Raw genomic sequence first — 27,696 nt, forward strand, 5'->3', positions numbered from 1 at the left:
GTTAGTCCTGTTGTGCCAGGACTTACAGGCTGAATGGCAGCTCAGGAGCCTTAGCACAGGCATTGCCTGGATACTCTTTCCTCTTTTTCTCCTGTTTCCAAATGAAAGTGAATGTGTGTGTAAATGAATCTGGGAACAGGTAGAAGGGAGGGAAGCTTCCTGGCAGGAGCTCAGGTGGGCAGCTGAAGGGAGCACTTGAGGGGCCCTGTGACTGGCAGCAGGGTGGGTGGGGACAGAGAGGAGGCAGTTGGATGTCAAAAGTCACAGACAGAGACTGAGGTCTGACCCCACCCTCATCCCCCAAAGAACCAGTCACTCCTGCTGTGAGGAAGTAGAGATGGGAGGGGTCTCTGCACCTGCATGGGCTTAGTTGAGAGGGTGGGGCTGCAGGGAGGCTGGGGGATGGCTGGAATGACCTTTCTCCTCTGCTTCCCTGTCCTGCATCCCCTCTGGCTGGGTTTGCAGATCCTTCCCTGAAAGATGGGGTTGGGGAGGGGTGAGGTCAGAGAGGCCCAGAGTGGGAATGATCTCTATGGCCACCATGGGGCATGCAGGCGGGCCCAGAGCCCGGGGGCCCATGGCGGTCTGTCGAGCTGGGCACAACCGAGAACCCTGTGGCCTACGATCCTGGACGGGGCTGCCCACTGCTCCCACCCACGCATAGATTGGGAAGAATGTGCCCAGACCCCTGGCTCCCTGCTCCCTTGGACACACTGGCAGGTGGCAGACAGACAGGTACAGAGAGCAGTTGCCTGAGAGCAAGGCCGAGGCCTGTTTCAGGGCCCAAAGCCCGGGGTTGTCACTGCCCCCAGCAGCCCGAGTCCGAGACTCCCCACCACAGTCCGCTTTTCTGCTTTCTCTTCCAGCTGCTGCTGGCAGCCCCAGGCCGGGGTCAGGGCCCCGGATGTTAGAAGCCACTGCTGCCCCTTCAGTCTCCTGAAGCCGTCTCCTCCTCCTGCCTCCGCTCAGAGCCCCTGCGCCCTGACCCCAGCCCGGCCTGGCCCCGCTCACCGCCGGACCCTGGCATGTCAGGGCCTGGCCCGCGCATGCCTATTCAGCCCGTGGAACCCTGGCGGCCCCACCAGCTAGGATGAGGGGCCAGGCCGCTGCCCTGGGCGCCCTATGGGTTTTCCATCCGCTACTGCTGCTGCTGCTTGGGCACCAGCCAAGTGTGGCCTCAGGACGGATGTGCGTCCTGGGGTGTTCCGTGCCCCATGCTGGTGCAGGGCAAGTTCTTCAGGTACTTCTTGGGTGGCCACTGAGTTCTCTGCCAGTGCTTCACGCTGCTCCTGGACCCTGTGCAACCCGAACCTGCCCCGCTACAAGCTCTGCATGAAAGTGGCCACGGTGCCCGCCTGCAGCAGCCCCGCCTGTGTTGGAATCTACCAGTTGGAATCCTTCCTGGAGTCCACACCCAGCTACCTGGGCCTGGAGGGCTGTGATGAGGTGCTGAGGCTCTGCGATTCCTCGGGGCCGCTGGCCTTCCTGCAGGCCAGCAAGCAGTTCCTGCAGATGAAGGGACAGCTGCTGCCACAGAACGATGATCCTGGGCTCCAGGGCGGGGCCCTCCCACCCCAGCAACAGCTTCTCCGTGGAACAGCTGGTCATGGGCAACCACAACCCCCGTGACGTGGCTGGTGGTCCTGAGAACTGCCTCACCAGCCTGACCCAGGATGGGGCAGGGATGCGCTCAGGTGAGTGACCATTGGGGAGAGGCCCAGAGAGCAGCATTCTGGGCAGAGGGAATGAGGAGAGGGTCTCCTCTGCAGGGCTGCCCCAGCCACCCATCCCTGAGGGCTCCCTTGGGAAGCCAGTTGCACTGAGAAATGTTCTCTGCAGGCTCACTGAGAGGATAGGGACCTGGAGTGCCTGCCTGTGGCCCCCAGGGCCAGGCGTGGTGCCGGCACACTAGGAGGTGCTTGCTGAGTGTGCAGGGCAGGATGGGTCTGGTTTCTCCCACGATGAGGGAGTGTTTCATTTCTGGCTGGAGGAAGGCCCCTCCTCTTCTGCAGGTAGGATGGTTCTAATGGGCCAGCAGGCTGCCGTGGCCTGTGGCAGGGTCTGCAGGGGCCTCCTGGACATGGGAGGAAAATGAGAGTGGGCTGTCGGGAAGTGTGGTCAGGAGGTGCAGTTTGGGGGTTGCGCTTGTTGTGGCCGCACAAATCCTTACCCCGCGGCTTGTTAGTTACCCAGCTCCTGGGAGGTGTTCTGGTGCCAGGGTTGAGGTGCAGTAAGAGGCACAAGGAAAATCCTTTGTGTCCTGAGCTGCTTTTCGGGTCAGGGGAGGGAGGAGGCAATAACACCCAAACACAAGAAGCAAGTGTTAGGTGTGGGGTGAGGGGGTTGCCTGGTGTCGGGCTGTGTGTCACCCGGAATTGGGGGCTCATTTGGTCAGGGGGCCATGTTCAAGATTCCAGGAGATATGCAGGCAAGCCTTGTGAGCTTCGGTGACAAAGGCGGGGGATGCATCTGTGCTGGGTGGGAACCCGGTGGGAGGGGTTGGGGCATGGTTCACCTTCTTACCAGTTTGGTTTCCTTGGTGAGCAGGCCACCCGCACAGGAGGGCACGACTAGTGTGCTGGGACACTGGGCCGGGCCCCATGGCAGCAGGGCAGGCAAGGGGCCTTGCAGACCCTTGGAGGGGAGCCCTCCTTGCAGGAAGCCCAGGGAGTCACGGGAGGCTGGGGCTGCAGCCAGGGCAGGGAGGGTGGCAGGGGCCAGGCTGGGCTGGGCTTTCATGCCAGTGGGTCATCGCAGGGCCAGGTGACGAGGTCCAGGGCTCTTGGCCTCTCCTGAGCTAGTGGGGCTCATGGATTCCACAAAATAGCCTCTGGAGAGGCACCAAGCAAGCTACGTGGGGTTACAAAGGAAGCCGGTTATCCTGGACCTGATTTTGTTCATAGCCCCAAAGCCGAGGCTCAGGAGAGGAGGGAATAAGTGGCCAGAGCCCTGGGAAGGGGGGGCAGGTGTGGTGTCCAGGAAACCAACAAAATAAAACCATTTTTCAGGGCCCCCAGTGCTGGAGTGGGAGACCAGGAGGGCAGATCTTCGGGCTGGGCAAGGTGAAGGTCAGCTCCCCCCACCTCCCCGGGCAGCGTGCTGGTAGTACTTGTCCTTGGCAGGTGAGGAGGAGGTGAATGGAGCAGCGTATAGAGGGTTCTTCTGAGGAGCAGAGATGCAGGGCATTGGCAGGTCTGGGAGGTGGGAGGGTGCAGGAGCTGTCCATGCTGGCAGCCTAGGCCCCTGCCCAGCTCTGCCCCGAGATCCAGCCAGAAGACAGAGCGGGCCAGTTCCGAGGTGCTCAGACTCATAGCGGGACTGCCTTCTGGCCAGCAGAGCCTACCCCCAAAGCCCAGGGTGTGGAGCGGTTCAAGTTCTAGAGGACGGTCCCCGCTGTGGAGTCCCAGGGCTCCAAGGAACCCTTTTGAGAGCTTCATGGGTGGGCTCTTCTGGGCTGTCTTCTGGCCCCAAGAGCAGCCGAAGTCTCACTCCAGAGCCTCAGGGTGTGGCTGCCTGATGGGGCTTTGCCCTGACCTGCCCCTAAACTCCCTCCACGCTGGTACCTCCCCTCCTCAGGGTCCAGGCCAGAATCGCCCTCCCCAGGCCCCACAGCCCAGCTGGGGCTGAGGTTCTCTCTCCTGTATCCCGAGCATCTTTCCCCTGCTTCCTTCCTCCCTGAAGGCCTGCCCCCCTGTGCAGCCAGGGTGGGCTCTCCGAGGGGCAGTTCTGATTGGGGTGCTGTCCTGCTTCTAATGCTCACTGCCCCCTCTTGCCCTCTGTGTAGGACATGGGGTGGGCCTGGCTCCCCCAACATGCGCTGAAGAGAGGCATGACCTGGTGCAGACGAGGCCGGCCCACAGGGATGCTGGGAGGGCCTTAACTCAGTCCGGCTCCCGTGGGCCCTGGGACAGGGGCAGGATTTAGATCGGTTCTGCCTGTCCTGGGGCAGTGCCAGGCCATGCAGAGGGCAGGGACTTTGTCCGACAGACCTGGGCTTGGATCCAGTCTTGGGCGCCCAGGACCTGGGAGTTCCCCCCAGGGTTGCTCTTCTGTGGCCCCAAGTGCCTGTCTGCAAAGTGGAGCTGCAGCAGGTGCCCCCAGGACTGCTGCTGCAGGGACCCAGCGCCCAGCACAGGATGGAGCCCAGTGGTGGTCCCCTCCCACTGTGAGCCCTGCTCTTCCCTCCAGGCCCACGAGTGCACAGTGTGGTGGAGGCAGCCCTGCCATCATCTGCCTCCACCACCTTGTCACCCCCAGCACACAATCTGAGCGTCCACTCTGGGCCATACTTGCTTTCCAGATAGGAGGGCTGTGGTGTGGGCTGCCAGGGGCTGGAATGAGGAGGGGAGGGTATGGGCCCAGCCTGGACCATCTCAGTCTGTACACTGAGGGGGAAGGTGCTTTGTTTTGAAATAGCCTTGACCCCTAGTCAGTGGGGACAGGACAGAGTGAAGCGGCTGTCACATAGGGTGGTGTTGGGGGAGGCACTGGACTGTGGTCAGACTTTCTGCTGGGGTTCTCCAGGACATCAGAGAGGGTCCGTTCCGGGGCTGGGGCCCTGGGTTGGGGGCTGGTGGCTGGTGGCTGCATTAGGTCCCAAGTTGGGTGCAGGGGAGGGCGTGCTGCAGCTGGGGCTGAGGCTCAGGAGAGATTTCAGGTCCCACTGCCACCCTGCCATCAGGCCGGGTGGGCACCTTCCCAGGTGTGGGATTGGCCGTGGGACCTTGGCCCCGGTCTGTGTCCCCAGATGTTGATTAGGAGGCCAGGGCAGGTGGCTCTGCCCACCACCAAGACTGTCCCCAGAGTGGTCCAGAGGCAGGGCAGGAGAACGGGCTTCCCAGTGATAGGGGCCAAGTGCAGGTGTGCCCAGTACTGCTTAGAGGGGCAGCATGAGGAGTTGGCAAGTTGCCTCCTCAGAGGACATGAACATTTGCCACTGAGGAGCCCCCACAGGGCCGCCCCTGGTGAGCCAGCATCCCCAACCAGCCTTTCTCCCCCTGAGGTCCCCTCCTGCTCCATCTCTGGACCAGCAGGTCCAGCTCTTAACGCTTATGCTGAGTGCGTGAAGCCTCACTCCCACCTTACATATGGGGACACCGAGGCTGAGAGGTGAGGGACGGGCCTGAGCCCACACAGCCGTGAGAGGGGCAGCTCAAGTCCAGCCATCCTGGCCCGGCTGGCCCAGAGCCGGAGGCCGCCCACTTCCAGCTCTTGCCGTGCCTACAGACCTGTCAGGACGGACGCTAGGAGGGGACTGCAGAGCAGTGACCAAGCTTACGTCGCTGGCCAGCTGGGCCCAGGCAACAAGAAGCAAGGAGTCCCTGTGGGCAGGCGGCCAGTGCGTGCATGGTCTGCAGAGCAGAGGTGCCAACACCACGAGGCTGGGCCAGCTCTGGGGCACAGACTGCAGTCTCCCTCCTCTGCCCACTGGCCTTGCTGCTGTGTGGGGTGGTGGCCAGCCAGGGGCTTTGGGAAGGGTAGGAAAACTGAGGCTCGTAGGCAGAAGGAACTTCCCAGGGTTCACGTGGGGGCGAATCGAGGAAGGGCGGTGCTGGCTTCCTGAGGCCAGGACAGCTCTACTGCGTCCCCGCTCACTTGGGCCGAGAGCTGCCCCCTCCCCTGGGTGTGAGTGGGTGTCACACAGCCGGCACCCTCTCCTCGAGCAGGGCAGGTGACCCCAGGGGCACGAGATGGGGGTCAGTCTGTGGGGTTCAGGTGTGGGTACTCAAGCCTCCTTACTGTGACTTTGTCAGCCTCGGTTTCCTCACCATGAAATGGGGGAGTGCAGCCTTGCTGACCTTGCCAAGGGAGTATGCAGGGGTCAGTCCAGGCAGAAGCCTGGACCCAGTGGCTGCTGGAGAATCTGGGTGGGGGATAAAGAAGGAAGGGAGCTTTCTGGCAGGATTGCAGATGGGAGGCTGATGTGGGCACCTGTGTGGCCCTGTGACAGGGGGCAGGGTTGGGGGGCACTGAGAGGAGGCAGTTGGATGTCAAAGTCACAGCCAGAGACCTGGGTATGACCCTACCTTCATCCCCCAATGAATAGGTCATTTTTTTATGTGAGGAGGCAGAGATGGGAGGGGAGTTTGCACCCACATGAGCTGAGGTTCAGAGAGTGGAGCTGCAGGGAGGCTGTGGGATGGCTGGAATGACCTTTCTCCTCTGCTCCTCTGTCCTGCATCCTCTCTGGCTGGGTTTACAGATCCTTCCCTGAAAGATGGGGTTGGGGAGGGGTGAGGTCAGAGAGGCCACAGAGGCCCAGAATGGGAATGACCCCCATGGTTACCATGGGGCTTGCAGGCAGGCCCAGAGCAGAGGGGCCATGCCAGTCTGTCCAGATGGGCACAGCCGAGGCCTATGTGGCCCGCGGCCCTGGCCGGGGCTGCCCACTTCTCCCACCCAGGCCTATGTGGGAGAGGTTGTGCCTGGGCCCCTGGCTTCCTGCCCCTCCAGCCCTTGCAGGTGAACATACTGGCAGGTGACAGGTGCATAGAGCAGGTGTTCGAGAGCAGGCCCGTGTCCTGTGTGAGGGCCCCAAGCTCGGGGTTGTCACTGCCCCCAGCATGCTCGAGTCCCAGCCTCCCCACGGGGCTGATAGTGCTCTTTTCTGCTTTCTCTTCCAGCCGCTGCTGGCAGCCCCAGGCTGGCGTCCAGGCCCCGGATGTTAGGAGCCACTGCTGCCCCTTGGTCGCCTGAAGCCCTCTTTCTTCCTGCCTCCGCTCAGAGCTCTGCAACCTGGCCCGAGCCCAGCCTGGCCCTACTCGCTGCCAGACCCTGGCATGTCAAGGCCTGGCCCACGCCTGCCTGCTCAGCCCGTGGAACCCTGGCGGCCCCACCAGCTAGGATGAGGGGCCAGGCCACTGCCCTGGGCGCCCTGTGGGTTTTCCATCCGCTGCTGCTGCTGCTTGGGCGCCAGCCAAGTGTGGCCTCAGAGACAGATGTGCGTCCTGGGGTGGGCCGTACCCCATGCTGGTGCAGGGCAAGTTCTTCAGGTACTTCTTGGGTGGCCACTGAGTTCTCTGCCAGTGCTTCACGCTGCTCCTGGACCCTGTGCAACCCGAACCTGCCCCGCTACAAGCTCTGCATGAAAGTGGCCACGGTGCCCGCCTGCAGCAGCCCCGCCTGTGTTGGAATCTACCAGTTGGAATCCTTCCTGGAGTCCACACCCAGCTACCTGGGCCTGGAGGGCTGTGATGAGGTGCTGAGGCTCTGCGATTCCTCGGGGCCGCTGGCCTTCCTGCAGGCCGGCAAGCAGTTCCTGCAGATCAAGAGACATCAGCTGCCACTGGATGATGACACCAGGCCCTCCCACCCCAGCGACAACTTCTCCGTGGAACAGCTGGTCATGGGCAACCACAACCCCCGTGACGTGACTGGTGGCCCTGAGAACTGCCTCACCAGCCTGACCCAGGATGGGGCGGGGATGCGCTCAGGTAAGTGACTGTTGGGGAGAGGGCACGGGGGAGAGGGTCTTCTCTTCAGGCCTGCCCTGGCCACCCGTCCCTGAGGGCTCCCTCGGAGAAGCCAATTGCACTATGAGAATAGGGACCTGGGGTGCCTGCCTGTGGTCCCCAGGGCCGGCCATGGTGCTGCACACTGGGAGGTGCTTGCTGAGTGTGCAGGGCAGCATGGGTCTGGTTTCTCCCAGGATGAGGGAGTTTTGCATTTCCGGCTGGGGAAGGTCCTTTCACTTCTGCAGGTAGGACGATTCTGCCAGACCAGCAGGCTGCCGCGGCCTGTGGCCAGGGTCTGCAGGGGCCTCCTGGGACATGGGGGCAAAATGAGGAGAGTCGGCCTTCGGGATGTGTGGTCAGGAGATGCAGTTTGGGGGTTGCATGTGTTGTGGCCGCACAAATTCTCATCCTACAGCTAGTTCCCCAGCTCCTGGGAGGTGTTCTGCTCCAGGGACGAGGTGCAGTGAAGAGGCACAAGGAAGGTCCTTTGTGTCCTCGAGCTGCTTTCCAGGTCGGGGGAGGGAGGAGGTGCTAACACCCAAACACAAGAAGTAGGTGTCAGGTGTGGGGTGAGGGGGTCCCTGGTGTCGGGGCTGCGTGTCATCTGGAGTCGGGCTGACTTGCTCAGGTGTTTAAGATTCTGGAAGATGTGCGGGGAAGCCTTGTGGCCGTCAGAGGGAAAGGCGGGTGTCCCAGTGTGCTGGGCGGGTCCCAGCAAGGAGGGGCTGGGGCACAGTCCACTTTTCTTAGCCGTTTGGTTTCCTTGGTGAGCGGGGTACCTGTCCAGGAGGGCATGATCTGTGGACTGGGACCCCCGGTGGGCCTCCATGGCAGCAGGGCAGGTAGGGAGCCCTGCAGACACTTGGAGGGGAGCCCCCCTTTGCAGGAAGCCCAGGATGTTGCGGGAGGCTGGCGCCTTAGCCAGGGCAGGGAGGGCAGCAGGGGTCAGTCTGGGCTGGGCTTTCCTGCCAGCAGGTCATCATGGGACCAGGTGATGTGATCCAGGGCCCTTGGCCTCTCCTGAGCCAGTGGCACTCATGGATCCCACAGAATAGCATCTGTAGAGGCACAGAATAAGCTAAGGGAAGTTACAAAGGAGGCTGCTTATCCTGGACCTGTTTCTATTCATGGCCCCCGTCCGAGTACCCAGATGAGAAATGGGTTGAAGCAGCGAGGTGCCAGAGAGAATCAGAAAAGGAGGAAAGAGGTGGCCAGAACCCTGGGAGGAAGTTGTAGGTGTGGCATCCAGGAAACATCAGAAAATCTCGATTGTGCATCTGTGTATCACGGCCCCCAACACTGGGGTGGGAGGCCTGAGGGCAGATCTTCGGGCTGGGCAAGGTGGAGGTCAGCTTTCCTTCTTCCTTCAGGGTGGAGTGTGCACAAGGGGTGTGTGTGCATGTGTTCAGTGCATGGGGCACGTGTGTGCACATGGTCCCGCCTGCCCCCTTCTAGCATGTCAGTATGTGCGTGTGTGCATTGCGTTCTTCTGTGCTTGTGTGTGAGGGTGGGACGTACTCACATCCACTGTGTGTGAGTGCGTGTGTAGGCCGATTTCAGCAGTTGTGACAAAGCACATGTCGAGGCTGTGTGGCAGGGCTGTGGGCCTTGGGGGAAGATGGCTTGCAGGGACGGAGGGCTGGGGCTGCCATGATGTGAAGCTGGAAGCTGAGCTACAAGACAGGACACGGTCCCCCAGGCCCAGGGGTAGCTCAGACCCCCATGTGCGTGCCTGGGACTCCAAAGGCCTTGATGCTCTGGGAGTGAAAATCATCGTGAGGGTGGCGACAGCAGCCACGTCTGAGTGTCTCCTTTTTGCAGGAAGCACCAGCTGTCAACCAGTTTACTTCTCCCAGCAGCCCAAGGTTGGCTCCTCAGCGAGGCAGCCACCTGCGCAGGGCCTTTGCACAGGCTATTCCTTGGGCTGGAACACCCTTCCCCACATGCCCAGAGGGCTCCCTCCCTCAGCTTGCTTGTGCCCTGGCCATCCTGACCCCCGACCATGCTGCTTCAAGTGGCAGCAGCCCCAGCCTCACTCTCACCACACCCTGTCTCTTTTTCTCTTCCCACATGGCATCGCCTGTTAACACTGGATAATTCCTGTGTCTTTATTCTCTGTCCTGTCACGGTGTACCCGCCAACAGGCAGAGGAGTTTGCCCTGCTGGCTGATGAAACCTGGCACACAGGAGGCCCTGGATTAATATTTATGTAGCGGAACAAGGCACAAAGAGGTTAAGGCAGCAGCCAGGATCACACAGCTTGTAAAGGGGAGACAGAGGGCAGAGCCTGCTCTTGTCACCTGGTGGTCCTGCCTGGGGTGTCTCCTGCACTGCACTCTACTGGGAGGGGGTGTGTGTGTATGGTTGTGTGTCAGGGTGGGGTGGCATGCAGACCAGAGAGGTCCAGCAGTCATTCAGAAGACACACAGCTGAGCTAGGCAGGTGCCCGGCCCCAGTTCTTCCCGCTGAGCATGTGCCAGGGATCTTCGCCCCTCACCCTGGTTAGGAGAGGCTTTGTTACGTGTCCCTCCATCCGTAGCCCAGCTGGGAGCCAGCGGGAGGCCAAGGCCAACCCATGGCCCATTTTCAGCCCTGCCCCCTCCTGGCCTGTCCAAACACCACATGGCCCCGTCACGCATCTGGTTGGGAAGTGTTTCATGGGCCAGAACAACTGTACCCTCTCCTCCACCTCCGCCACTGGCTGATGGCCCCTCTGCAACTACCCTCCCGCTCCCCCAGCCTCTCAGCTTCATCTCCCTCTCCCTCTCCTGGTAGTCTCTCTGTGTTTTCCTACCCCTGGCCAGATGGGCCAGGTCAGGACCCATGGGTGCTGGGGGTAGGGGGTTCTGGGAACTGTGGGGGGGAATTCAGAGAGCTGTCCTGTCCCCTGTGGTCCTCATTTGCACATCCATGCAGGGATCTGAGGAGGAGTCCCTGTACCCCAGGACAAGCCCTAACTTCAGAGGCTCTGGAGCACACCCTGGATGCCTGGGCAACAGGCCTGGTGGGCGAGGGCAGGGCAGGAATGGACAGGGGCTGACCCACTGCCTCTGCCGCCCCACCTGCTGGGCTGGGGAGAGTTCTGCCCAGGGAGCAGGAAGGCCTAGCAGGATGCGGGCCTCTCCCAGCACCCTCATCCCGGCTACCTGGGGCGCCAGGGTGGGAAGGAGGCTGGGAGCCCCCTCACCATGTGCCCTCTCTCCTTGGTAGACAAGGCTGCCTGGCCACCATTATTTGGCTCCATTCATCCAGTGAGGTGGAAATGAGGCTTCCAGACAGTGAGGGCATTGAGCCAGGGAAGAATGGCTGCTTCCATCTGGGCCTAGAGAGGCAGCCCACACCCCAGCCTTGCCCATTCCTCTGCTGCTCCCTCAAACCCCATCCAGCCCAGGAGCCCTGTGGCCACCCAGCAAAGGGGGTCCTGAGAGCCTCTGCCCAGCACCGTGGGGCCCAGGAGTTCTTGCGGACAGTCCTCCATTGTGAATGCAGTAGTCTGAATACCATTTGTCAGGTGTGACCTGTGAGTGGGACACACGTTAAAGATACAACAACAATAGCAGAAATAGCAGCCACCACTTACTGAGTGTCCCTCCATGGTGGGAGCACGGCCAAGGTCTGGGGGCAGTGTGTGTCTGGGATCAGGCCTCAGTACGTGATGCAGAGCAGCCACCAGTAGCTGAGTGTCCCTCCATGGTGGGAGCGTGCCCAAGGTCTGGGGGTGGTGTGTGACCAGGATCAGGGCTCGTCTCTGATGGGGGCCCAGCACCCTGTTTCCACAATCAGAGATCAGTCTGTGATGAGATCAAGGCTCAGTGTGTGACTAGGGTCATGTCTAGGCCTGGGGGGCAGTCTGTCCTCTGAGCCGGTGGCCCCCTGCCTGGCCTCTCCTGATCTGACGCCTCTCCGCCCCCTCCTCCCACCACATCCTAACCACCTGGCTCACCAAGGTAACCAGCGTTGAAATAATGGGTGTTTTAGCAGCTGAGGCCTTACCTGAGTCTGTCCTGAAAGACTGAGCTCTGCAGCAGTTGCCTTGGAACCAAGTGGCATCCTCCCTCCCACCCACTGCCAGTTTGATCCCAGCTCCTCTCCTTGTCAGCCTGGGGGATAACTTGGCCTCTCTGGCTGCATCTGCCAAATGGGCATGGTCATGGGGCTGTTGAGGTCACCCGAGCGAAGTGGCAGTGATGAAGGCCCCTTATCTGGGCAGCCTCGGCTTTCATACCTTCAGAGTCGCTCACCTGCCCTGTCCTGAGGGCATGGAGGCAGTCCTGGGGCTCCCCGCCTTCCCCCGAGCCCTGGTCTGCTCCCCTACTCCTGCACCCCAGCCCCCAGGGTTCTTCCATGACATTCCCAGTTCAAAGTGAAGTCCTATTTGTGCAGTATCCTTGAGACCCTGGCTTCACCTGTCTTCTGAGACTTGGGCCTCCACGCCGTCTCCAGGGCAGACCCTCCTGGCTGTCTGGACCACCCCTCTTTGAGCCTCAGTTGTCTCTGCTGTACCTGTGGTGAGCATTTGGTTCCTGGGTGGACTGAGACTCAAGGCTTCTGTGTACTGAGGTGACCAGCACAGAGCAGGAGTAGGGGGTAATCAGGACTCTCTTGCCCAGGATGCTCCCCAGAGAGCCACCCTTGAGGGGAGCAATCTTCTTTGAAGAGTGTGGGGCCCAGTCCCACTTGGCCCCCTCCTCAATGGGGGAAGCAGGGCATCACTTCCCGTGGGCAGGCTCGCGTCTTCCCATCTGAACAATGAGAGCAGAGAGGCCTCCCTTGTGGGATCACAAGGCATCACGCCCAGACCCAGGACGGGGCTCAGAACTAGCCCCTCGGCCCCCCAGAGTCAGGGTCCATGCAGAGCTCAGCCCTGTCCCTGCCCTGTGGCCTTCCCAGGCAAGTCCTCCCTGGGCCTCTGCTGCACAGCTCGGAGCTCAGGGGGTCAAGCACAGTGCACGCCCACCGCAGTAAGGTTGGAGCCACCCTTCCTACCCATCCCTTGTCTGGCAGAGTGACTCTGCCTCTGGGTTCAGGGGAAAGTGGGACCGTGGGAAGGCGGGCTCTGTGAGAGGAGAGGAGAAGTTTCTACAAGGGTGTGGGGGGTGTAGAGTTCTCGGTTTCTACATAACTCCACAGGGAGAAGGAGCCCCGCCTTCCAAATTGAGGGAGTTAGGGGTGTCCCTTCCTAGCCTCCAGTTCATTCATCAGGCCATCACAGGCACGGGGACCGCTGGGAGGGGATTCTGCACCTCTCCAGCCACCCTCCCCAGAACAGAGCACCTGGACACTGCACCTGCTGGCCATCAAAGTGGGTTCCCTGGGATCAACTCTGATCCCAGCAATGTGCCCACACCTGTCATCTCCCACCATTTCAGGCATCAGTCCATCCTCAGATGATGGGTGTGAGGCCGGGGTGGGATGTACTTGACGGGCCCACGGCGGTGGGTGGCAGGGCCACCATGTGAACCGGGCCCTTCTGTTCCAGAGCCCACCCTCTGGGATCTGCGCAGTCCTCATTCTCACCCCAGGAGGTGGGTCTGCTCCCTGGGGCCACAGAGAAGCTGGGCTCCAAGAGGCATAGGGGACCCTGTTGCCCGGCCAGGTGTGACCTCCCCTCAGACAGCGTAGCTCCCCTGCTCCAGCCCCTGGGGAGTAGGTGGCATGGGGCTGTGGCCCAGGTCTAGCGTGGGTCCCAGAGCTGGGCCTTGGCAGTGCCATCTCCTTGGTTCCTGGTACATGGGTGCCGTGTCAGCACATGCAGGGTGCCTGGCCCGGCCTGAACCTGGCCCACAGTAGGTGCTTGGTGAGGCTGCGTGCCCTTGTTCAGTTCTCCCTGACCCTGCTTTGCTGGGAGGGCAGGGGCCTCAGGGCGACCCTGAGAATAAATAGGATGGTGGCACCAGGGTCCCTTGCAGAGGGAGTGATCTGGGAACCTTAAGTGTGGCCTTTGGACAAAAAGCCTGGGTGAAGCAGCCTCTTCCCGAGACCGTCAGCATGACCTGGAGTGCAGGCCCCAGATGTGAGGCCTCTCCATCCCTAACTCCTCAGTGGCTCCCCAGTGTTTAGAGGCTGTCCCTCATCGTGTCCCCCATGGCACTGGGGCTACTGAGGGGCTCAGGTCTTCGGGGGCATGAAGTCATGACTGCTGAGGGGAGAGGACCAGGATGGAGAAAACCCAGGAGAGGGCTGAAGGAGGGTGGCTGGAGGGGCCTGGAGGCCCTCAGCAGCCAGTCTCTGCTGGGTGTCGGGGAGGCTCAGCCTGGTGCTCAGCCAGCAGCTGTGAGAGCTTGATCACTCGTGCTGTCCCTGGGGGGCGTGGGAGAACAAGCACACAGGTCATGCCTGGGGCAGGAGCGGGATGAGGAGACAAATGAACAGTGTGAGTGCTCTCCATGTGCACGTCTGGGTGCGTGTCTCCTCTGCCTGACCCCATGTGTGGTGAGTGTGCTCACTGTCTCGGCCTTAGGTCAGCCTTTTGAGAGAGCTGCTTCTCCCCCCAGGTGATGGGTAGGGGGACACTGAGGCTGGCAGAGGACTTGCCCAGGGTCACACAGCAGGGCCATGTAGGGGCCAACACTCAACCCACATCCGACACCACTGCACCCCTGGCCCTGTCAGCCTGGTGGTTCCCTTGGGGAGGAGAGAACTATCCTCTGCTGAGAAACAAGTCTGCCGCCAGCTCCTGGGCCCTCCATGCCCTGCTCCTCAGAGCAGCAGAAGCCATGGTACCCTTTGGAACAGCTGAGAGCCAGGAGCTGCCCACTTACCCAGCCAGAACAGGGCAGCGCCAGGCCTCGAGCCCCAGGACAGGGTCGTGGGAAGAGCCAGGCCTGCCCTTACCCGCCGTGTGGCCTTGGGCCTTGCTCAGCCTCCCTGTGCCCTGGCTCCCTCCCTTACAAAGTGGGAACCCCTGCTGTTGTCACACCGCAGCCTGGGGGACAGGGGCATTTGCTGAGGCCCTACGTGTGACCCCTGCCCCAGGGTCTCCCTGTGACCCCAATTTGCATTAAGCTGGACTGGCCACCAGGGCATCTAGAACTGGGCTTCAGCCCCTGCTCCCCATCCCGGCTCACAGACGGGACAGGAGCTGCCCAAGGCCACACAGCGGGGCTTGGGGGCCTGAGCCAGCCTCCTCCCTGCACTGGGTCTCAGTTCCTCCTCCTCCAACTCTGTCTCTGCGGGAACAGGGTAGGCAGAGTAACCAGCACAGGGTGGGCCCTGCAGGGACAGTTGGGTGGGGCTTGTGGGGCAGGCATGTGGCCTGACAGCTTCCCCTCCCTCCCAGGGCACCACCAACCAGACTTGTAGTCTGTGGGCCGAGACTGACCTGTAAGTTCATCTGCGCTTTGTGTCCTTGGGGCTTGGGCCTGGGGGGAGGCCGACCCAGCAGGGGAGGGGCACAGCCTTCAGGTTCAGGGGCCACTGACTCCCCAACTCCGTCTTTTCTACACAGTCTCCCTGCCCAGGTCAGGCTCTGAGGCAGCAGGGTCCCACCCAGCTGGCTTCCCACCCCTCCCAGGGAAGTCCAAGGTTGGGGGCCCAGAGGGGTGTGGCGGACCCCCCACAGTGACCAGGTTACAGGCAGATAGTGTAGCTTTGCAAGAGCACCGGCAAGGACTGGCACAGCAGGGTGAGGCCCCGAGTGATCAGATGGGAAGCAGATGAGGGAGCTCCTGGGGCCCTGGGCTAGGTCCTTGTCAGGCGGTAGCACCAGCCCAGGCCAGGTGCTGCAGCAGCAGGAACCAGGGGCACAGGGCACCAGGCTGGACTGACCAGGCTGCAATTTAGAGTCACACAGCCCTGCGTGGGTGCCTAGAGCCAGGTGTCCTCCCAGATACAGGGAAGCAAAAGAGAGGTGGGGGGCTATGTAGTAACAGGGAAGAGTTTGTACAAAAGCCCCATAACGGGGGCGGCATCCAGAGGCTAGCAGGGTCAGAATTTGTGGTGACAGGGTGGAGAGAACTTAGTGACTGGGGTCCCGATGGGCCAGATGGGCCTGGTGGTGGCTGGGCCTCCCCCCTAGAGGTTTGGTGTCCATTGGGGTGGGTGTGGTAGGAGCGGCATGTCATTGTCACCACCCGCCTCTCTCATCCCTGGTTCCACCAGTCCCAGGCCAGCCTGTGGGCCGGGGGGTACGTGTGGCAAGTCCCTACTGCTGGGCGCGGTGCAGTGACGGAGGTGTGTCAGGGATGTCAGGGAAGCTCCCGCAGTGGCTGACCCTAGAGAAGGATGTTTTTCTGGCAGAGAACAGGAGGAAGCTCTCTAGGCAGAAACACACTTTGAGCAAAGGTGTGGAAGTTAGAGGGTGCAGGAGGAATGTGAGGCCAGGATGAGTAGGCGACCAGAGAGGTGGATGGATGGGTGCTGGGGGGAAGCTGCAAGGGGCGTGGGGCCAGTCTGTAGTGCTGTGTGTCAGCAACTGTGGAAGTTGTCAGGGAGGAATGGGACTATCATCCATCCATCCTCCATCCACCTGTCCACCTGCTCAGGTACCCACCCACCCACCTTCTATCCATCCACTCACTTGGCTATCCACCCACCTACCTGTCCCCCCATTCACTCACTCATCCACCCATCCTGCCCCCTAGTCCATCCACTTATCCACCCATCCACCCACCCATCCGGCCTTCAGTGATTACTGTCTATTGACAAGGCAGTTCTCTAATAGGATTGCCTTGTCGATGGTCAGTAATCACTCAAGACCTCAGCCTCCTCTGATCCCCGCTGGGGAGGGACAGGGAAGTGGGAACGTATGGATCCCTGTGAAACTGTCAGGTCATGGCGCAGGCCAGGAAGTGGAGCCAGTGTACCGAGTGGCCGGTGGCGTGAGGTGCCTTCAGGGCAGGTACACGGAAGCCTCTCTGGGGTGGTGCTTGAGCAGAGGCCTGACAGCACTGTGCACGTGGCTGTCTGGGGACAAGCATTTTGGCAGAAGGAAGAGACAGTGAAGGTGGTATTGAGGGTGGCCTCAGCAATTCAGGGGATATGAAGCCCCCTCCTCATGGGAACCAGGACACACCCGGGGCAGTTAATGAGGCCAAGTAGGTGAGGGGGCTGGGTGAGAGGGGAGAGCTCATGGGGCCACGCACGCAGTCCGGGAAGGTGTCTTGGAGGAGACAGAGCTGGGCTGGTGGGTGTGAGGAGGTTTGGGATCTACTGGCGCCCGTGCAGGTGCCCAGCACCCAGCACGCAGCCTGACCAGGCCGGCCAGGAACGCACTTGCTGAGTGAGTGACCTGTCGGCTTGAGGTCCAGCTGTGCCAGTGGTTGGTGCATGATGGGGTGTGGGTGTCTAGGCCCCACGGCTGGCATGAGTAGGTGGCAGGCCGGACAGAGGTGGGTCAGAGCTGCACCAGGTGAAGGTCTGAGTGAGGGGTAAAGGGCTCAGGCAGGGGTGCAGGCCTCTGAGCTGGGCGGAGTCGGCAGGTGGCCTGGGGTTGGCGGGATTCTGGCACTCCCAGTGCAGACCACTTGCTTGCAGGGCTGGGGAGCTGTCAGGGGCCCCCCAGGGCAGGTGTTTGTGAGGCCCAGTTGTCCCAGAGAAATGCCAGTGATTTCAGGACATGAGAGAGCGCCCTCCACCGTCTGCTGTCCCTGCTCCCGGCCCAAGCCCTGACTGTCCTGGTCCCCCCTCACTGGGGTCACCTTTAGAAAGGTTTTCTCTCAGCAGCAGCAGATGCACACGCACACACACTCTCACACACACTCAAATACACCCTGCGACTCACTCTGCTGCCTGTGCACACCCTCCCATACCTACACGCGCACATGCAGGTGGGCACCAATTGGCTTACGCCTGTGCCCCGTTCCTGGCCTGTCCCAGCCAAGTGCCCCGCAGCCCTGATCCTGGCTGCAGGGCTGGCCGTCTCCCCAGAGCTCAGCCCTGTCTCCAGCCCACCAGGCCCGGCACTTGAGATGCAACTAGCTGGTGGTGGCCCTGAACCCTGCCCAGCCCACACTCTCTGTCAACCTTCCTCACCCTAGCTGTCCCGGGGAGAGGGGAGAGGGCACCCCACAGGTTTTGGAGAGTCCCAGATTGGGGAGCCTTGTTGCCTCTGGGTACCAGGGACTGGGGCCTTCCCTGACTTTAGACAGGTGACCTTGGATGAGCCCCTCTTCTTGGGGACCTCAGGAACAGACCCAGTTGTGAGGTGTGGCATCACTCAGGCCAGGAGCTGGGCAGGCATGGAAGCTGCATCTTTCTCAGGGCTCAAGGGCTTGACCTGGGAGCAGGAGAACATGCAGAGGAGAGGGCGGTGACCTATGTCACACCCAGAATTTCAGAAGCCTCCCGTCCTCATGAGAGCTCCCTGCACCCACGGGATTCCCCAGCTGATGGGACAGATACTCTCACTGTCCTCACCTGGGACTCTTTCCAGAGAGTGTGTTTGTGTGTACACAGGTGCATGTGTGCAAGGATGTATGTGCATGCTTGGGGGCATAGGACGCCGTGGGAGCTTGGAGGAGGGCACGTCTGCTCTTGGAAGGCCCCAGCAGGCTCAGATAGAACTTTCTAGGGCAGCCCCGTGTCCTGAAGGATAGGTGGGTGTTTGCAAGGCAGAGGTTGGGGCAGCCCAGGACAGGGCGCGGCCTGAGCAAAAACCTGAGCACACAAGTATCTTCAAGGCCTGCAGGTGTTTGGGGTTACAGGACCCTCAGCAAACAGAGGTGTAATGAGAGTGAGGGTCTGAATGGGGCAGTCTGGCACAGAACCAGTACAGACGAGGCCCCTCCCTCCACCCCTCCAGCAGTTGACCTTCTGGGGTCCTTTCTCTCTCTTCCTGGGCAGTTCAGGTGACTTCCCGCCACATTCCCCTTGGGGTCCCTGTGCCCAGGCATGCAGGCAGGGGAAGACCTCCCTGGGGGCTGGGCCTGGCAGGCATGGTGGGTGTGGTGGGCTTCCGGGGGGGGGGGCGGCCATGCTGGCACCCCAGCCCCGCCGGCACCCCAGCCCCGCCAGGTACCCTCTCCCTGCCCAGTGGGGATGCCTCGCTGGTCTGCCCCCACCTCTCTGCTGTGAATGGAATAGGGGCAGGGGCCTTCTTAGGGCAGGCCTGGGACGCCCCACAGTCAGCCGGGGGTTGGGGGCCTGGTTGGCTGGCATGGGCTGGGATTGGGGGCAGATGGCGGCTGTGGGGCTGGGGGGAAGGCTGGTCTAGCACCCCACCCGGCTCTGTGCTCATGAAGGGAGGCCTGCCTGGGCTCCCCAGCCCCTCCTTGCTGCCTTGAGCTCTTTAAATCAGACAGGCTGTCCTGGGCCTGTGATGGGGGTCTCCTGCCAAAGCTGCCTCTGCCTCCAGATCACGAGCCGCCTCATCTGCTATGGACCAGGGGGATCTGTGGGGGCCCATGGGACACCCCAAGCAGGGAGGGCAGGCTGCAGTGGGCAGAGTGAGCAGGGACCCCTGGGCAGCCTCTCCTGCTGGCTCTCCCAGCCCTGCGCACGCGCCAGCCCCGCAGGCCGCCCTCAGTGCCGCGGGTGCCTGGCCACCCCTCCCTCCCCAGTGCAGCCTTCCCCAGACACACAGGTGGGCACTGTTCAGAGGGCCGGGCAGGACAACAGAGTGCCTTTTGTGACTGGTGTCTGGGGATGCCACTGGCATCCTGGAGTGGGTGGGGAGGGGATGGAGACAGGCCCTGGGTCCCGTCTGTGTGCTGGGCCAGGCTGGGGGATGTTCTAACAGACTGAGGTGAGGCTGGAAGATCCTGGAGCCTGAGAGGCCAGTGTCCAGCCCATGCCCTTGTTATCCAGTGGAGAAACTGAGGCACTGGGGCTGCTGATTGTGAGCAGGGAGCACGGGTGGTTCACACGTTTGCGGATGTATCTGGGATGGTGGTGGGAGGTGGGTGTGGCATCCCTCCACAGATGGGGACCTTGCCAGCTACAGCATGGGGCCCATATGGCTCCTACCCCATGGGAGTCCCATGAGACCGGTTCTGGTGTGTGGTCAGCACTCAGTAAACCACTCATCATCTCCCTCCCTTGTCGCTGTGGCTCCTTGTCCTTACCGGGCGTGGCCATCTCTCTGAGGTCCCCCACTCCTCACCCCAAGGGTACCCTGCAAACTCTAGGAGGCCATGTGGCAGGTTCCGGGCAGAGGCTGACCAAAGAGATGGGGGCTGGACATCTGGAGAGCCTCCTGCCAGCAGGGCATTTTGGTCCTGAGGATGTGATGGGAGAGGCAAGGACCTGGGCAGGGGAACTTGGGTGCTCATTGGTCACTGTCCTTTGGAACACAAGAGGGGCAGTGGGTGATGGGCACTTCAGTGACCCAGGTTGGCATATTGGAAACCAAGGGCCAGATAGGGGGCCTGAAGCTTGGGAGAGACAGTCACCCAGTGAACACCTCTGGAGAGGAGTGCCCAGTGACCACGCTGCGCCCTGGCCCTGGGTCAGCAGGCTGGCAGAGTTTTGACCCCAGCAGAGGCCTGGGTGCTTGGTGTGGCTGAGGGAAGAGGGCGAACCAGCTTGGGGGAGCCCAGCACGGAGAGAGCCACAGTGCAGGTGCTGCGGGAGCTGCCGGAGGTCCCCTACTCCAGGTGTGGAGCCAGCCATCCACTGGCCTGGCCCTCCTTCTCTGAGGCCCTGCCTTGGGCTCCTTGGGGCTCCGTCCTCACCCCTGGGCTCTCCCTAAATGGTCCTCTGCAGGAAAGCCCTCTTCTCCCGGTCCTGGTCCCTGTCCCACTGCCCCGTACGTCCCAGTGAGCACACGCTGAGCCCAGCTCTCCTCTTGCCATGAGCCTTGTACAGGTGTGCCACACGTGCATGTGTGCAGACACAGCACATGTGCACACAGACACGTGCGTCTACACATACGTGCTTACACACGCACGTGCACACGTCTGCTCCCCACAGCTCAGCAAGTGTCCCTGAACCCATCACCCACTTGCCCAAAGCCTGGTGACCTCCATGACCCTGTCTCTCATAAGATAATTATGTAGTTATCTCGTAAGATAATTCACAGGTTGAAACATGCATGGCTCAGGGATTTCCCTGTTTTCCTTGAAGAAATTTCGCTGTTTTTTATTCCTTTGACATTTGAATAAAATTCTCAAACCTAAGAATGGCTTATCAGCAGAACCTGGAAAATGGTGTGAAACGTGTATTCTGGCTGCTTGGAGTGATTTCATGGAAAATTTTAAAACAAGACTTTTTTCAACATTGATTTTTATTTAGTGTGTTTCTATATTATTTTTCAGCACAAATGAAAGTACTATCATGCTTTCTCTTTTCTTTGAGGTAATTGACAACACTTTCAGCTTGCATTTTGTATTTTAAAGCTTACTTTATACAAACATTTCAGATGCTTTTTAAATTGAAGTATAGTAAGTTTACAATGCTGTGTCAATTTCTAGTGTACAGCATAATAGTTCAGTCATAACATATACATACATATATTCCTTTTAATATTCTTTTTTATTATAAGTTATTACAAGATATTGCATATAGTTCCCTGTGCTATATGGTATGAACTTGTTGTCTATCTACTTGATATATATTAGTATCTGCAAATCTTGAACTCCCAACTTATCCCTTCCCACCCCCTTCCCTCCTAGTAATCATAAGTTTGTTTTCTATGTCTGTGAGTCTTTCTGTTTTGTAAATAAGTTCATTTGTCTTCTTTTTAGGTTCTACATATGAGTGATGTGATATGGCATTTTTCTTTCTCTTTCTGGCTTACTTAGAATGACAGTCTCCAGGTTCATCCATGTTGCTGCAAATGGCGTTATTTTGTTCTTTTTTATGGCTGAGTAGTATTCCATTGTATAAATACACTGCAACTTTATCCAGTCATCTGTTGATGGACATTTCGGTTGTTTCCATGTCTTGGCTATTGTATACAGTGCTGCTGTGAACATTGGGGTGCATGTATCTTTTCAAATTAAAGTTCCTAGAGACTTTTAAAAGTTAAACCTTTTAAAGGTGTTCATTATTGCAAGTAGTATTGATGAGAAAAATAATATTCACAAAATACAGTTAATCTAAGATTTTTTTGAGGGCTTGGAAAAAGCATAACTTTGTAACAGGCTTGACAATTTTATTATTTCTAGCCACTTTTCAGGTCTTACAGTATAGTCGTATCCATTCTTTCTAAACTATTCCATTTCATTTGAAAACAGGTTTGATTTGGAATCCTGAGGAAAGGGTGTCATTTTGAGCGGCTTTTCCTCATCACACAGCACGTCCCCTCCGTGGGTTTCTCCTACACACCCCGGGGTGGCTTCTCTCTGTTGGGGCCCATGCCAGGTAATTCGGATTATTCAAACAGCACCTTTAAATGGACTTCTCTTTAAGAAAATGTAAACTTCTTCAAATGTAAAGGAAGACCAAATTCAAGGGTCCAAATTCTATTCTGATGCTCCTTTTAAAATGTAAAACACTGTATTTCTTTGCTTTGAATGAGAAGAAAAAAAGATACTGAAAAAGTAAGCATGTAACTAAAGGTAAGACAGTCAGTCATTTAAGATAGTAAACCGCACGTCTATAGCCAACAGAATGTCAGCTCCGCTTGTGTTTGTGAGTAGATTTTCATTTTTTAACTTAATTCTGATTTCCACATTGTTTTTACTATGCTTGTATTACTTTCATGATGAAAAACACGCATAAAGCTTTCAAATAAACATTAACCTAATGAGTGAACCATTAAACTTCCTTAAGTTTTTGCTATAATCTTTTGTTCATAATTAAGATGCAGTAAAACACACCCAGGTTATACAAACAAATATGAAAAACCCTTCTCTAAAGGATTTTTTTGGAGGGAGGGTATTTTATTATTCAATTTAGCTAAGATTTTTAAAGATGAAAACTTTATTTTGCATATACAGGAATGCTAGCTTCTTGAAATCACTGAGGAAAGGAAGAGCTATGCTTGGAAGAAAATGGTATCTGAAGCACAGAGCTGGACTCCGGAAATGCTCCCGTTTCCGTGGAAACAGTATCCCAAGAACACAGGCTGGACACGGCGGGGGAGGGGGCTGTAGGTCATCCTGTCTGCCTTCTAACCTCCTATCACTGTGGGCAATACCAGAAGGAGCCCAGGCGTTCCCTCCATCTTCCCCAGTGGTCTGGCAGGAGGGTTACAGCACCCATCACCCATGAGGAGATGAGCTTGCGGACTGCTGTCTCTGATGACCAGAATAGAGCCTGGCATCAGTGAAAGCTTTATAAACGTGTGTTGAACGAATAAAGGACATTGAAGGAGCATGCAGTGTTTCATTCAGTGTTTTCGATTTTTGTCTTGTTCATTTGTTTTGGTCTTTGTCTATTTGTGTACATCACTAGGGGCAAGAACATGACCGTCTCCGTATCTAGTTCGGTATTCGTACATAACTAATTTGAAGGAGTGTCCAAAGTTCTTAAATTACAGGATAACACTGTGGAAATAGGCAATACAGTATATTGGTTAAAAGTCTAGACCCAGGGACCCAGCTGGTTTCAGATCAGCTCCACGGTCACGACCTGCATAACTCTTGGGCAGGCAACGTAACTTCTCTTTTAAAATAGAAATAGTAACAGCAGCTACCGTCCACGGTGGTGCAAGAATTAAAGAAGCTGAAACACAAAAATGTTTTGAACAAACCAAGCACATAGTAAGTCTGATATGACTTGTTTTTTTATTATTTTTTTAATTGAGTTACAGTCAGTTTACAATGTGTCAATTTCTGGTGTAGAGCACAATTTTTCAGTTACACATGAACACACATATATTCACTGTCACATTCTTTTTTTCCACTGTGAGCTACCACAAGATACATTTCCCTGTGCTATAATCTTGTTTATTCTATATATACCTGTCAGTATCTACAAATCTCGAACTCCCAGTCTGTCCCTTCCCTTCCCACTCCCCCATCTTTTGTTTTATTATTAATTTTAACATTTAGCCTAGGTTTGAAGTCTTTTAACTAACTCTAGCCTCTAGGATTTTTGAGTTTGTTTACTCAGAAAAACACTACTTCCTATTTCTAAGGAGGGAGAAAAACTTATAAAAGTTATAAAAAGACTCAAATACTTGATGTCCTCTTGGACATCAAATAGCTCTTACAAAACAACATTTTGATAAGTTAAGTGTAAAGGAATCAAAAACATACAGGTGAAATTTCCTTTATAACACATGGGCTTAAAACAGAAAGTGCTTAGCAAAACACACTTTGGGTTTGCCAAAACCGAAACACTGAAAAAAACTTCAAGACACTCTGTAGACCCACAAGAGAATGAGATCCCCCCTACCCACAGTTAAAATCCCCGCTCCTCTGGACCCAAGCTTCAGACTGGCCCACAGCTTGTCATCTTTTGCTCCATCTTAAAAGGTAAACTTCCCTGATTTATAAGGAAGTACACTGCACTTCAGAGGCAGTACATAAGCAATTTATAAATTAGAAGGCACAAGTAGGTTATCATTTACATTTGAGTTTAATGTTTTATTGAAGATCTAGAATCATGGCATATGAATGCAGTAATACGTGCTGCATATACTAAAACTAAGGTGTAGACAAACATCAAAAATTCTTCTATTTGCAGCATAAGCAGGAGTAAGAGGTAACTTGGGCATTGGAAAGTATTATTCAGGATCAAATAATACTCTAAAAAATATTTTCTGCATGAAAATAAGTTTTTCTAAAATGATGTTCACTTTGAGAGTTTTTTTTTTAAGGTGGGGGGGTAATTTGATTTTTTTTTAATGGTGGTACTAGGGATTGAACCCAGGATCTCATGCATGCTAAGCAAATGCTCTACCACTGAGCCATACCCTCCCCCCTCACTTTAAGGGTCTTGATACCGCTCTGTCTGTATGTTACCAGGATTGGAAAACATGTGATTGCTTCATCTGGGTGTTCTTTTCCTCACGTATTAAGCCTATGAGGTGTTCGTAGCTCTAATTTGAGAAAAATAAAAAGTTTTCATTTTTAGATTTCTTCTGAAATAAATCATTCTCTACACTGAATCTCTTTACATACTTTCATAGAGGAGCAAAGAAAAGCAGCCTGAAAAACTAATATCCTAGAAAACAGACAATAAAAAATGAATGTTAATGACTTGCTCACTTCTAAAGAAGCAATTTTTTAGTAACACAGGCAGATATGATAATCTATTATTTTTTCCTGCTATTTTTGGAGTTTATCCTCTAGTAACCTAGATCCAGTATCATAACACTGAATGCATCAGTTAGTAAGTCTCCTTGAAATCTTGATACTAGGATAAAACAGAAAAGAAGCTGGTGTTTCTGAATATATCTTAAGTTGAGATTGGAGGTTGGTGAAAGTAACTTAAAACGTATTTCTCTATTTTGAAATAGATTAATTTTTTTTTTCTTAATGACTTAACTAAAAAGATACTAGCCTTCAAAGTATGTTTCCCCATTTAAAAGCAATGTGGGTGGCCGCTTCCTTTCAGGACTGTCAGATTCTCTTTGAATAGAAAGTTTGCCGCAGAAAGAACTATCTTCAACACAGAATGTTAACCTGATATGCACATACATTGTCTCGTTTTTAGAACTAATAAAAGTTTGATGAATGGAGACACTAGTTTGCATTTCACTAGTTTTGTAGAAACTATCATGGAAGGAATCACAGAGGACCTATTATAATCTCCTCCAGTTCTCTGCCCACTGTCCCGTTTGCCTTAGAATCTTTTTGGTGAATTCATAATCAGACTATCTACAGGCAGTTTACCTTGGCTCACTACAGACTGGAAAGGCCTTGAGCAGTCATGGAAAGGGTTTCAGTTACAAAATACAAATAACCACTCTGAAAGTAAAATTGTATGATGATCATTGCACTGTATTTTCATTTTGACCTCTTAATGGTCAAAAAAGATAACCTATCTCAATTTTTTGTTATCTATAACTTTTGCCATAGTAAAATATGTCAAAATGTCCAAAATTTCATCTTTAGACAGGAAGACCAGTCAAAATTAGTGAAAAGACTATACTGTGGATTATTTTCAAGAATATGCATTTGAATTACTTTAAAAATTTTTTAAATGACTCAGAATAATCTAATACAGTTACCTATACTTCAGTAATTGGTTTCTCTGTGTTTACGATTATTCATATATAAATAAGAATTTCTGGAATAACATGTATAATGCAAAGTGAATAATTAATAATGTAAAGTATTCTTTAGTAGTGTAAACATTTCTCAGAAATCTGGATTATGACATTAAAATCACTGAAGAAGTAAAAAATAATTCAGCCTGGCCAAGGCTATCAAACCATCAAAAACATCAAATAAATGAAAATCAAATTAGTGAAGCATCAGTATGACTAATACAAATTATACAGAGGAAATGGCCACAGCCTCTCGCCACTTGACCTATTTCACATCTTGTGAACTGGATTGACCTTGAAAATAACCATCAGAACAACTGTGGTCTCTGACTACTCATTGTCACTCAAACATGCAAGTATAATGATTCTCTGATCACACTGAGATACTTTAAAAGCCTAACAGCACTCATCAGAATGGAATCTGCAGGTTCAAGCATGTCTGTGGACAAAGACTCTTAATTAACCTCCTTTCTCTCATGGGAGTTAATGAAAAGGTAGGTTCACTCACTCATCAAACAGGTGCTGAGGATCCAGTAGACACTGGCCACTGAGGAATGAAGAGACATAAGATGGCATAGTTTAGCTATAGGTTATCATTTATTTTAAATTAAAACTTAAATCCTGACCAATTATGGAGCTGAAGGAGACCTCAGAGATCATCTCATTCAAACCTCTCATTTTAATCTCCAGAGCAGTCAAAAAATGTGCCAAATTAAGTGCCATTTGGTGTGTTTAAAAGTTAGAAAAAAATGATGTATAATTTATGCTCTTTTGACGTGTAGGTCAGTTCTAGTGCATTCATTCACATAGCGACCATTTATCATTTTATTGCCTCATGACTGTGCCATTCTTTGACTCAGAATAGGTTTGTTTGCTGTTTCCTTGAAGTAGAATCTCTGGCTGAACATCCACTTTGGAATAGTGCTAATTAAATCAAGGCTGTGTGTTGATTCTTCCCTGGAAAAGCTAATCTGGTTATGTGTCACAGCCTTAAATCTGAGTAGATATCTCATAAATACAGGGGAGGTAATCTAGGCAAGACATCACATCTAAATCAAACAAAATCCATTAATTTTGCTAGAAAAGCTACTCAGCCTGAATATCCTACTGAAAACCAGTCTGTAGGTAGAACACGGACCTTGCTGAGAGGCAAAATTATTCCACGATCATTCAAGGATCATTCAATTTCTTTTTCTCTCTGTCTCTTATTATCTCCGTATCAGCCTGCCATGCAGCAGTAGCTGAAGTCCATTCTCTGCTCATGTTCAGCTGAGCGTAACTAGTTTGAAAAAGACGTTCGCTATGGTGACTAGAAGATCCTATCAACTGGCCTCCCCCTTTTGCAGAAACCCAGTTTCATTCAGATACTCATTACTCAGGCAGGGCAATCCCATAAGCAGCTGAGAGAGAGATCTGCATTTAGGCCAATCGTGGTTTCCCCATTCTCCTCACCAGTGATTAGTGTGGCCATGGCTCTGTGGCAGGAAGTCCACAGGCATCTCTCTGGGAAGGTTTTCTGTAGCTAGATGGCTAGCTGACGCCCAAAGTTTAATTTTCGCCTTTCATAGCAGGTTTCTAGGAAACAGCTGCCCATCCAGATACATATTTCCAATCTTATTTCATACATAGACTTATGTGATTGGTTCTAGCCGATGGAATGTGATCAGAAGGCAAGACACTCACATCCACAGCCTGTCTCCTCCGTTCTCATCCCCGTTCTGCTGCAACCTTGGATGTCACGTACGAAGATGACAGCATCAGTGTTGAGATTTGCTGGAAATACCTGCACTGGACTCTGCATGAGTGAGAAATACTTGTCTGAAGATACTTCTCTAAGTCCTACCTCCTATTCAGGGGCCAGAGACAAGGTGCGGTACAGAAGAAAGAGTAAGGCGTCCGGTCCCACATCTCTGTGCAAGCGCTGGAGGTGCTTCACTCTGGGCTTGGGTTTCATCATCAGTAGAATGACAGGGTAAGGACCAATGGCCTTTAAGCTCCCTACAGGCATCACGTCCCATGATCTAGGATGCAGTGTATCCATTATCCCTCGCCACGACACGGGCAAGAGAAGCCAGTCCTGGTGATCTCCACATAAACCCACAACCAAGAGTTCTGGAGAGGACGGTTTCTGGGCACAGTGAGGATATATCTGGGGGACTAGTTCTGCATATGTTACCTGGAAAGTGTGACATTGGGAGCCTG

General features: G+C 55.2%; 1 protein-coding gene across 3 annotated transcripts; it reads left to right on the forward strand.

Moving 5' to 3' along the window:
* Nucleotides 1–1,394: 1,394 nt before the first annotated feature.
* On the forward strand, nt 1,395–22,664 carry LOC105101788 (adhesion G protein-coupled receptor B1). Of its 3 annotated transcripts, none has more exons than XM_031442007.2 (4): nt 1,395–1,694; nt 6,624–7,433; nt 21,569–21,695; nt 22,274–22,664. In XM_031442007.2, the coding sequence occupies exons 1-3, from the start codon at nt 1,541–1,543 to the stop codon at nt 21,604–21,606; spliced, it is 1,002 nt and encodes a 333-aa protein (XP_031297867.2). In that variant the 5' UTR covers nt 1,395–1,540; the 3' UTR covers nt 21,607–21,695; nt 22,274–22,664. The 3 variants fall into 3 exon arrangements, with proteins under 3 accessions (XP_031297867.2, XP_064336372.1, XP_031297869.2); XM_031442009.2 differs by lacking the exon at nt 1,395–1,694 and adding an exon at nt 2,993–3,122; XM_064480302.1 differs by lacking the exon at nt 21,569–21,695.
* Nucleotides 22,665–27,696: the final 5,032 nt, after the last annotated feature.

This window comes from Camelus dromedarius, chromosome 28 (genome assembly GCF_036321535.1).
Source record: "Camelus dromedarius isolate mCamDro1 chromosome 28, mCamDro1.pat, whole genome shotgun sequence".
Classification (NCBI taxonomy): domain Eukaryota; kingdom Metazoa; phylum Chordata; class Mammalia; order Artiodactyla; family Camelidae; genus Camelus; species Camelus dromedarius.